Source organism: Schistocerca americana, chromosome 8 (assembly GCF_021461395.2).
Source record: "Schistocerca americana isolate TAMUIC-IGC-003095 chromosome 8, iqSchAmer2.1, whole genome shotgun sequence".
NCBI classification, from domain to species: Eukaryota; Metazoa; Arthropoda; class Insecta; order Orthoptera; family Acrididae; genus Schistocerca; species Schistocerca americana.
The window spans coordinates 237,921,747-237,934,175 of NC_060126.1; the positions used below are offsets into that span (position 1 = coordinate 237,921,747).

Sequence of the window (12,429 nt, forward strand, 5' to 3'; positions counted from 1 at the left end):
ATCATTATTGCAAGTTCAGTGAAACATTCTTCGTTTTTTAAAAATCTCATATATCAAACACAAGAAGAATAAATTATAAGACATTTGTGAGTGTGAGTGCACCAGATAGGCGTCTTGTGGAAAAATCATAATTCTTTAAAGAACATGTTACTTTTTATGCAAATTACTAGCTATGTCAGTTGTTACTTTGTTGTTGCTGTGGATATTACAAAAGTTCATTGTTCTGTTAATCTGCAGTTACGTGTACCTCTGAATACTCCAAATCCTCTACGCCCACGAGATCTGGTGGTGAGCATAACAAAGAAGCACCTGGTGTGTGGAATCCGTGGCCAGCCTCCGATTATAGATGGAGATTTACATTCAGAAATAAAAATAGAAGAATCAACATGGGTGCTAGAGGATGGACGAACACTGTTTCTTAGTCTTGAAAAAGTGAACAAAATGGAATGGTGGAGCAGACTAGTACTGACAGACCCGGAAATATCTACACGTAAAATCAATCCAGAACCATCCAAGTTGTCTGATTTAGATGGAGAGACACGTGGACTTGTAGAGAAAATGATGTATGATCAGCGACAACGAGAAATGGGCCTTCCAACATCAGACGAACAGAAGAAACAAGATGTAATTAAAAAGTAAGTTCATTCATTTGATAATGAGTCTTTCATTGAAGGTTTCTCAAATGATTAATCTCCTATTTGTTTATCGATGTTAAAGGAGATGTGGTGCAATGAGTAAGATACTGAACTTAGATTTGGAAGCAGCAATGTTCAAATCACTATCCGGTCCCCCTAATTTAGGTTTTACCGTGGTTGCTCTATATCACTCAAGGCAATGCTGGTGCAGTTCCTCTGAAAAGTATATGGATGGAAAGGACACCATTGTCTATACATTCTGATATACTTTATTTTGTTTATTTTTCGGCATCAGAGTACTGCACAGTTAGAAAGTGTACACCTGTATACTTTTTGTACTTTTGTACTTTTTGAAGGATTGAGGATCAAATGCTCAACCAATTATCACAAATGCTGAAATATTTCTTTCAGTAAGGTTACAACTAATTTGTATCTCATTCTTGCCCAATCAGAGCATTGATCATTGTAACGACATTGTGCCTACTAGACACTAACCCTTTCATGGGCTGTGGGAAATGTAATTGCCAGTAACAGTATTTCTTTATGCATTTATGGGAATACATCATACCACTTCCGTGTGCTTCTGGCAGCTAGTGACAGTCTGCTGACCAGCTGCAGTTTTTGTTTGTTGTTAAATACAGCTTTTAAGACTGTGGGAAGTATACATACAACCACATAATGTTGTTGTTAAGGCCCTTGGGAAATTTGCTTTTCACCACAGTATTTCCCCCATGAAACATGGGAAGTATACTTACTACAATATTAACATGTCTTTTTTGAACTTTGGGAAGTGTAGTTCCCACCAGCTTAGTGGTTTTACAAAAGTTTGTGGGAATGTGTCTTACCATGTGTAGATGTGCCTGACATTGTACCAGGTGTATAGAAATTGCTACAACATTTAATTTCTGCTTGTCATGAGATCAGTCAATACTGTTGTCTCTTTTGAAGTGAGAATACATTGCTTTGTTTCTACTGTGTGTGTGTGTGTGTGTGTGTGTGTGTGTGTGTGTGTGTTCCTCCCATTCTGTTATCTGTCCTAAAGTTCCAGTGGTCTTGCATTATTAAAAATTTAAACTATAGATTAGTTTGCTTGCTTTTATGTAACTTTCTTCGAAGTGTGATAATGGACCAAAGTTAAATCGTCCTCGATGTTTTCAGTGCGTAACTGAAATAATATAAGCAGTGCAATATAACACATCAGCAACTCAGATACAGTAAAATATAATATCTTCAATTTTTTAACTGTGGTTTTATTACAAGTGTTAAATTTCCACAAAGAGGAGATTAATTAGCAAATGTGAAATTATTTGATAAGTGCAAATCTTATGAGCAATTCACATATTCATGACTTATTTTTAATCTTCCAAATACATTCCACAATTAATAATTCTGTTACAGTTATGTTGTTGCAGTTTGCTCGCCTTTGAATCCTGTAGAAAACAATTTGGGAAGCATTATTTAAGCATGAAACAAGCCGTCAAAGTAATGTGTAATAACATAAGTTAACTAACTTCTTGTAGATATTTGTTAGGGTTTCTATCCCAAAGCAGAAGGTATTTCATATCTCCCTGCTATTGTTGATATTATTATTATTATTATTATTATTATTATTATTATTATTATTTCAAAGGCTGTAGCCATTCAAGGCAACATGAGAAAATGTCAAGTAAGTCTTTGAACCAGTATTTTATGAAAAAGTGTGTTAGTTACCACATCCATATACAGTGTTACAAATATAAGAAAAATTTTATGGTATTACACTGTTGCCTGTAACATTATTTGAGGTTCATTTAGCACCATACATTATTATGTTTTGCTTTTATTTCAACTAAACAAGTGAAGCAGTGTTGACACACGTGAAAACTGACAGACTTGTTTTTGACACATACGGCTGTCTATGTATCATCTGGCAAGGCTAGCAGATAATATTGCCAGGGTGGCAGAACCTCCATGTTTACACCTGGAAAGTAACGAGCTAAGGTAGTAATAGTATATGTTACAGTACTCTTAAGTGGAGTACTGCCACGTGCTAAATGTCTGTATACACCTAAAAGTGAAGTGCCCATTTAGAAACAGGACATGTGTTGTAGAGAGAGTGGTAACACTTTTAAATGTAATAGCACTGGGTATTTCGACATGTGTAGGTAATGAATGGTCACATATATAATTAACAGAAATAATAGCTTACCTAGTTATTTGTGTGCAGAACACCAGTTGTTACATATATATGTTGTGGAAAAATCATCATCAGATGAAACTATTGCAAAACTTAAATCATCATAATACTACTACAGTACTATGCTGTATAGGAAGTGTTTTTCCTTTCTAATATTATACTGTATTTTATTATGTTTTCATCAAGACCGAATTAACATTATATGTTGATAATAAATAAGTCAAGATAATTTGCCCAAACTGTAACTGCTGAGGCAGTGCAGATAAACTGAAAAGTAATCAAAATGTTTGAGGTGGAGCTGCCTCATGTGGCTCTTTTTAGTGAGTGTAGTCATATGTCCTACATGTTTATCTGCCCTGCTTCAGCTATACATCCCTAGGTACAAATCAAACAGTGGAAAGACCAGGATGGAATAACAACAATATTATGAAAAAGGATAGATTGGTACTCACCATACAGAGGAGACATGAGTCACAGAAAGGTTTGTCTGTTATTCGATGTCTCCTCTATGTGATCAGTAACAGTCCATCCTTTTCATAATATCATAGGTACATATGTGTTACTTTTTTGTGTGTCTCTATTTTTATTATTTTTATAATGCAATATTACCTATGGATGAATTAATTTGTTTTTGTCTTTCCAGGTTTATGGAACAGCATCCAGAAATGGACTTCTCAAAGTGCAAATTTAATTAATATTGTGAAAGAAAGTGAATATTGTTGATTACAGCAAGTGTTACTAAGACTGAGAGACTGGACAGTTCAATTATATATTTTTTTTTCTTTTTAGTATAATTTTGTAAGAATATGAAAAGGATCAGCATATTTGTTTCTTTCACAGAAAGTTGTTGTCTGTGTCCTTTATTGTGGTGTGTATATATGATTCTGACAGAAGACTTTTAAAGAAATTGGCTTTTCAGTTGTTTGAGGACAAGATTACGTGGAGGACTGCTCCAAATACTAGTAATCGAGAAAAACTCACATACTGAATCACCACTGCTTCATGGAAATTTAACTCTTATTCCATGCAGTTACTCTTTGTTCTGGCTCTGCTGCTCAATATGGTTCAAATATGTCAAAATGCAACCGTCTTTCAGAAATTTCAAAGCTGTGTGCTTAGAGTATAAAGGCTTGTGATTTAAACTTCTGTTTTGTTTTTCTGTCACTTCACATTTACTGGTCAATACCTACAAGGATTTACACTTAAAACCACATTTCATGTGTGAATTTTAATAAAAGTTTATGAAAGACGTATGGTTGTACGTTCAGATGTTACTAGCAAAATGTTTAATATTTTGTTGTATTCACCTTTACAGGTAGAACTTTCCTTCACCTTTGATTTAAAAGCAAAGTGGGAAGTAAGCTTTAGATTTCATATTTTCAGTTTTTAAAAATGAAGTAACAAATGCCTGAAACACCTGTTTTCACAATAAAGGCTCTTTTCATGAGTAAGGTCGTTTCATCTGAGTGCAGTGAGACACATCCTGTAGTCCTCCTTTGGTGCTTACAGCTGAAATACTGCTCGTGGTAGCTGAACTGCTGCCTGTCTTTGTTTTGCTGAAAAATGACTCATAAAATGTTTCGCATAGAAGAAGTAGATGTGGTGGGCATAAATTTTTTACTCACTAAGAATGCTAAATTTTTGGGAAAAAAGGATGTTTGATGTTCTTAGCCTATGCCTATTGCAGATCAAGGCATTTGGTTTGTCTACCAATGTAATTTGTCTTTTTGCTAGGAGACACTTACTATTGGAAAAGTGTTTTAATAGCAAGTTGTCTTATTGAATGATTTGAAAACTTATTCAACCTTCCAATGTCTACTCTGAGGGTGTGGAAGATATCTAATGTTGTGTTGCACTTAAATTTTTACACATTTGTGGCATGAAATTTTGATGTGTTGCAGTGTGGTGGCATTAAATATACAGAATGTGGCTCAATTAGACACTGCAGATTGAGTGCAGCAAAAACTATTTAAAATAATTTCGTAGGCTACTGTGTCATCAATACTGGTGATCTCCAGCAACAATGTACTATACTTTATGCCTGAAAAATTGTGGTGGCTCAAAGAACAAAATTTAGCACAGAAAGAACTCCATATATCTGCTAGACATGTTTATATGATAAATACCTTGCTGAAGATTAATGTGAATTATTATATTACAGATACTTACCTTTTCTCCCCTTGTGGTATCAAAATCCATTTTTTATGATCAACATATTTCATTAGAGGGTTCAGCCTTTTCCTAGTGTGTTTGCAAGGTCAGATATGAAACAATCTCACAGTTCTAGCCTACTTTACACACCAGAATGTGACACATTATGTCAAATATAGTCGCAGTTTTCTCCATTGACAGACATGCACAAAAAAATGTCTCCTACTGTACACTAAGGATAAATAGTGCGCAATGGACAGAAACATTAAAACTGCAGACCTGACAATGTGTACTGAAATTATACATGACGGTCGAAGTATTAGTGCGCCTGACTGGTAACAAGTGGCTGTTTGCTGCCTGAAGGCTCCCATCTTGACTCTGTGTAAAGTGAGAAGCAGCAGTTCACTTAACAGGTATGGAGAGTGAAGACTTAAGATCCCTGCTTCTTGTGTGTTAGGTCACACAAAGGTCAGTGTAAAACAAATCCCTTCAGTTGCTGCATTTGTAAGGACGGCTACCCACATGAAATAACCCTCGACCAGAGGAAGTTATTCGTAAATGCTATGTTTCACACATAATAATTTACTTCTTGCATCTAAACCTAAAGCAGTTAAGTAGTCAACACCAGGTACTGAAGGTAAACATTCTAGAAAGGTATGTGAAATGGAAACTAAAAAGCGAAGCTAAAAAGTGATGTATGTATTGACACATCATCCTGATACAAGTGAGAGAGCAGACTTTAAGCTTGGCTCATTGTTTCTTGAGATGACAGTGATTACTTTGTGTTGTTTGTCTTTAGAAGCTTTCCATGGGATGATTAAAGTATAATGATTGTGCTCCCCCTGATCCATCTCTTTATTCAAGTCAATTAATTACGTGTGTATGGACTTAGACTCATAAGAAGGCTGATTACATAAATTGGAATTGTGTGAAATAATACTAAAGACCAATAATAGAACCATATTTTGGTTTCAAATTGTTAATGTTGTTTGTGCGGAGCTTCCATTAGACTTAATTGGCTTCTTATTGTTCATTATTGTCTGATGCAGTTTGTGTTGCTCGTTTCCTATGGTTCTTGGTAGATCTCTTGTCTGGTAGTCTATCTCATTATTGCATTTATCTTATTTATCTCCCAAGAATTGTGTGTTATATTAGAACATGAGTCTGTCAGTTATTGGATTTTATTCACAAACAGAAAGACTGGGGAGTACTTACCGGTACAGCAGATATAAACACAGAAAAGTGATCACAGCATTTCTGTAATTCAGTATAATTATTCCTTCTCCAGGGAGAAAGGAATTTGGGAATGGGTGCAGGACAGCCATTCAAAATCTGATTCAAAAGAGACCAGCTCTATAGTGGAGGAAGGGAGCAAAAGGTGTCGAGATGAGTATGTGATTAAATACAAGCTTAAGTAAAATTTTGTACTGGGAGAAATCAGATGATTTTAAGACTTGAGATGAAAGAGGATCTAAGTGCCATAATAATGTATTTTGAAGAGTTGTATGGAATGGGGTCTTCAAGACAAGCCCAATAATGTATAAATGGGTCAAACTGCCACAAATGAAAATTTAGTACCAAATGCAATCAGCAGACAGCATGCAGTTAAACAGCCACTGCTGCTAATATGTATAGTAAGGCTCTGTGTTCTGTGCAAGTAGTCCTTGGTTTTAAATAAAATAGCGGAGACAGCAGATGTTTGTAACAATCTGAGTGGTAAGAAACAGTGAATTAAAAAAGATCTTGTGGGAGCAATGAGGAAAAGCTGAAAAGTGGAGGGATGGATACAAAAGTTCAAGTAATAAATGCATGCCTGCAAAAGCTCATCCTACATGGGAGGTAAGTCTCCTTATTGATTGCTAACCTCGCTATAACTGAACATACTGAGTATTATTGAGTTGCCAGATGTATGGTTCCAGCAGATGTAAAGGATGTGATACCCTAGTCAAGACAAATGAAATCATCGATCATCAGGAACATGAATGCATCTGACTACTTTAGATTTAAAGAAAGCAGCAGATTGTAATATAAACACAGCAGATCTGATGACATTCAAGGTACAGTGGCTATGGTTAGACAAACATAAGATTCATGTGATTAAGACGAAGAGAAGCTGAAATGAAATTAAGGCCAGGGAAGGTATTCCTATTTTGAGGAAAATGTGTGTGAATGCAGGAGATCAAGAAAATGAAACTACCTGCCCTGGGTGTAACAAGCCATATATGTGAAAAAAAAGAAAGATTTGATTGAAATGCTGCAGTATGAGATAAATACTGACCACATACAGTTTTACAAAAGCACAATAAACTTCTACTGTCTTTTTGCCAAGTGTTGAACTATCACTTTCAGCTTTCTTTGCATTTCCATTTTCAGCAAGTTTTTCATACTATTACAATACAGTGTCTCTAATTTCCTTCGGAAACTAGATCCATACTATGATCAGCTTTTAAACAAAACACATCAATAATGCAATTATGACTGTTAATTATGTATTATACTTAATTCATTGTCCTCAAATTCCTGATCGCATATTCCATACCAATTCAGGCAAACTAGGAGAGAATCTTACCTTCATAGTCTCGGATGTTATTGAATTTAGCATATGTTAAAATAAAGGACTAAGTAAGGAGCACATATTTGTTTATTTTCTCCAGACAAATTTCTGCTCCGAGATACAGCCGTCCAAAGATAACACTGTGCATACCATTTTGAAGACCGAATTTTGGAAAAATTTTCTGGGACAGCTCTAGGTATTTTGTTTGGGTTTCTTTTTATTTGAAAGATAATTGCTTTACGATTACAAAGAAATCCCCCATTTGGACTTACCTGTCAAAGTTCTTTTACTATAGCAAAGTTCTTTTATTATAGCATTCTGAACTTTTTTATAGTTTATGGAAAGAGGGTTTTTTTTACTCATAAAGCCAATCCATAACATTTGATTTTTTTCTATATAGTTCTACATTCCCTGAAAAGGAGAGCTTCCACTTTTAGGTTGAACAGATTTTATAAACAACTGAAATTTTTACCATACATAAAACCTGTTTTATCCTAATTTAATGTAATTTTAGTTTTGAAAGGTGAGTAAGAGACTCATTTTTTCAAGCATTTTAAATAATTACAACTTATGTGAAAGGTCCAAAGACTTATTTTCAATTTATACAACTTCTGTGCCCTCTGTTTTATAGTGAAATTAGCCAGTCAATGAACTAAAAATGTGCTCCACTGCTTCAGTATCTTATTTTGATATAAAGTGATGCCTTCCTGTTGAACCAATAGGAACTGGAGCACTTACAATCTTCAAAACATTGTGAACAGAAATGAGAACTGATGGCGTTGTTGCTGTCCTTCAACTGGAAACCTGTATCCAGCAGCTGGTCCATGCGGTAGCATAAAGTTCAGTTTCATTTAACTCATAACTAGTGTCTATAATCTCTGCAATCCACCAGTCAGTCATACACACACGCCACAAACATCCCCCTTCTCAGATTGTGAATCTGAATATTACCCTGCTGTTTCTGAGTATCTTCTTTCTTGCTCTTTAAAGTGCGTGCAATATGAGTTCGCCCATCACTTTGAGTCCAAAAATGTGTCTTCTGAATTCCTTTCACAGGAGTAGTTTGTTTGGACCATTCTCCTTTTTTCTGCTCACGGATTTCTTTGATTCTCTCTTTGGACAAAAGAATGAGGGCTTTGGATGTGTAAGATTTCATGACTCGTAAAATCCTCAGCATTCTGAATCACAGCTGTATTTGGTCTGGAAAGATTCTTTTGTAGCATGGTGCTTCAGCAGGCCTCCTACACCATCACAAGGCCCCTTCCCATGACCAATAGCACTGTATACCCATTCAGTTGGCACAAGCGACTTACTCAATTCAAACAACTGGTAACAATTTTTAAAATGACTAGGAGCACCCTCAGAAATAATGATGATCTTCTCTGCCCCTGTTTGCAGCTGAAGAATTTTGCACATTGTCTTGTCATCACTTATAACTGCAACACTTTTGGTCTTGTTTTGAAAATATGTCACTCCTGTAAAAATTGAAACCTGGTCATTACTCCAATGATACCCTTGTACTTCTTGTGGGAGAATTACAGACCAGTTCTCAGCAAAATCACTAAACATAGCTCTTCAGCCTGTACACACTCCTTCACTTTTGCAATGTGTTGTTGTTGCAATTTCTTCAGGTGCTGGAGTGTTACTGCTTTCACTGACCATGTACAAAGTTCATCAATGAACTGTCAAAGGCAAGTTTTCTTAATTAGTTTATTTTCCTCCCATGTTGCATATGTTAATTTCTGCAGAGTTATCTGCTACATCTTCCAGGCCAAGTGTCTGTAAAGACAGCCCTCCCTTTCCAGGGTAGTCACCACATTCTTGAAACAAGCAAGTATCTCACTTTACGTCGCAGACTACTAATGACTTCACATGCTGTGGTGTGCGTACTGTAAGACTTTCGGCACACACACCATCAGATTATTTGACTTGCCGCTCTTACGAAGTAGGTGAGTGTGAGCAATATGTCTCGTGGTCTAATCGTGGCGTGTTTATCTTCTGCCGTTAGGTCAGATGATAGAAATGCCACTTGCACGCTTAGAATAGCAGATTGACGGTGACCAACTTTAAACAGAACTTGATTAATTTTCACACACATTTATTAAAATAATAAAAAGCGTAGACATTACGTAACTTGATTCTGGATGCTGTTTACAATTGACAATCTGAAGTTCCTTTGGTCTTGGTACGTTAATCTTATTCTCACATATCTCTGATACTTGACAAAGTGTCTATTCATTTATCTTCATGGCTATGTACAGGAATATGATAATCTTCTTAGGTGCAGACTGAAACCTGACTATAGACTGGTTACAGACTAATGCAGACTGGTGTAGACAAATGCTGACTGACTACTCGGAGGTTTGTACACTCGTTAGAATACCTTGCGCGTTCATGTATCACTGCGCGAGTGTGATCCGCGAGGAGAAAAGGTTCTACATTAGCAGCAATCTCATTGGCTGCGTTACATATTAATAGGCGGATCAGCGGAAGCAGAATTTGGTCCGTCTCTAAGGCAGAGCCATCTCGTAGTGCGGAGACAGCGAGCGCTGCGCCTGCACTGTTGTGCTTAGCGGGGTGCACTCTAGTGAGAAAGTTGTGTACGCGCTGACTACGCATAACTATGTACACAACACACGCCCAACCAAGGCGTCATATGTCACATGCTCCAGTAAGTTCTTCAAAGTTACCACAGAAAGTTCAAAATTCACACAGTAAGCAGACGTCTCTAGGTGGGTGTGGAACTACCCAATTTAGGTCATAGTGCATAAAATTTTGATCTTCCAATATGTGAAGTTGTATAGTTGCTCTTATAAATTGCAAAAGTTTCTTTAATACTGTGAGTCATGTACCTCTTCACTTTCAAGACTTTTTGAACTTCAACTGTTACAGTTATAGAGTCTTTTTTGTTGGCACTCTAGTGAGAACAGTGATTTATCTTGCAGATAAAATGACTGCACAATTTGAACTTGAAGTGCTTTTATGGATCACCATAGTAGGGATCTGGTCTTCCAAAGACTCCTTTGACAGACCTCACATTTCGTGATTTGTCTACCATCTACTTTGATACTGATGGAATGTGATTAAAAATTGTTTTCTCTGAAAAATGTCTCTGGAATAAAAGTTAAACCATGCACCTTTTCACTGTAGGATGCACAATGTTCAACAGCTGAACTGATATTTGTCAAAAACTCCTGGTAAGATGTGCAGGAGTGCTGTTGTTCATTTTCTTCTGAAGATGGTTTTTCTACTTTGAAGAGTGTGGTCAGTTTTGCTGTAGTGTATTCATCCATAGCTTTAGTAATTTCTCTGCACCTTCTGATGCATAGAGCTTACGACTATACTTCACTGACCACCGTTTCTTAACAGGACTAACACCTGCCTCTGTAGTTGACTGATTCAGGGTATTTAGTTCTTCCTCCACTGATGCAAAATCTGCACCATTGGATACTTTACCTTGTTCAGATACTATCATTGTTGTTATTCTGTCAGAACATTTAGAACACAAAAACAAGTCACTGGAAACATCTTCACTTTGAAACAGTCTTCAAATGAGAACACTTAGTCCCAACCTGAACGAAGTCTGTTTTGTTATTTGTCTTTGCATTGTCTTTGTCATTCTTTTATGGATATGCAAATAGACAACACACTTCACTCTCTTGTGGCCACAGTCAGAAGACATTTCAAATAGTCCTTTTCACAAAACATACTGCAAATATGTCAACTGGCAAATTCTTCCCGAAAACACAGAACTCATTGGATGGTCTCGGATTTCTTAGAAGCCTCTTCAGGAAACCAATTAGCACTGAACAACAACAACAACATAGAAACCTACACTGAACAGTCACAACAAAGAAACTGACAAGAAACTACAACAAAGTCTAAGAAACAACTGCAACAATGAAAGTGAAAAGAAATAACCGCAACAGAGAAAGTGATAAGAAATAACTGCAACAAAGACAATAGAAATAAACATTGTAACAAAGAAATTAGTGTTCACAGTGTCATCTTTGGAGGCCTGTATCTTTGGGCAGGGATTTTTTTTTTTTTTGCAGAAAACAAAAAAATACATGTTTCTTACTTCTGAATTTTAACATATGCTAAATGAGTGCCTGAAGTGATACAGATTATACCGATTGTGAAATCTAGTGTCCCTTTTACTTCAAGTCTTTGTTTATTGACAGATAGCCAGCATGTATTCGGAAAGTACCATTCTTGTGAAACTTAACTGGCTCTTTATTCATACAGAAGTGATGAATGGTGTCAACATGGATTTTCAGATTGATTCCACTTCTGGCTTTTGACACCTTACGAAGTGAGAAACTTCTGATTGAACTGAATGCATACAGTGTGTCATCTTGGTTGTGCGACTGGATTTGTGACTTCCTGTTAGAAGGGTCACAGTTTGTAGTAGTGATTGGATGGAGCAGATACGACACTCTCTGGGGGGTGTCTTTTTCCCTAATCCGTATAAACAATTTAGGAGGCTATCACGCATTGTTTCAAGATGAGGCTGTGGTTTGCCACCTGGTAAAGCCATCAGATGATCAAAAGCAACTGAAAATCAATTTGGCCAGGATGTCTGTATGGTTTGACACGTGGCAATTGACTGTGCACATTGAAAGGTTTGAGGCCATCCACATAAGTATTAAAGGGAATCTGTTAAATTCCATTTACATGATGAATTGCCCAGGTCTGATGGCTGTCAATTCAGCTGAACACTTCCGGATTACAGTTATGAATAACTTATACTGGCAGAGTCGCATAGATGACGTGAGAACGGCTAGCTGGGGACTTCGATTTATTGAGAGGACATGTAGAGGATGCAGCACTTGTACTCAAGAGACTCCCAATACTACATTTGTCCGTCCTCTTCTGGAGTGTTGCTGTGTGGTGTGAGATCTGCATCAGAT

The 12,429-nt window shown here is 36.6% G+C and overlaps 1 protein-coding gene across 1 annotated transcript in view; it reads left to right on the forward strand.

Annotated features, from left to right (window-relative positions):
• The window catches only part of LOC124544772 (nuclear migration protein nudC), a 59,809-nt gene extending 55,747 nt beyond the window's left edge, over nucleotides 1–4,062 (forward strand). The window contains exons 5-6 of the mRNA XM_047123449.1: nucleotides 238–635; nucleotides 3,455–4,062. Coding sequence (XP_046979405.1) covers nucleotides 238–635; nucleotides 3,455–3,506 — 450 coding nt within the window. The 3' untranslated portion in view covers nucleotides 3,507–4,062. The remainder of the gene's footprint in view (nucleotides 1–237; nucleotides 636–3,454) is intronic.
• Nucleotides 4,063–12,429: the final 8,367 nt, after the last annotated feature.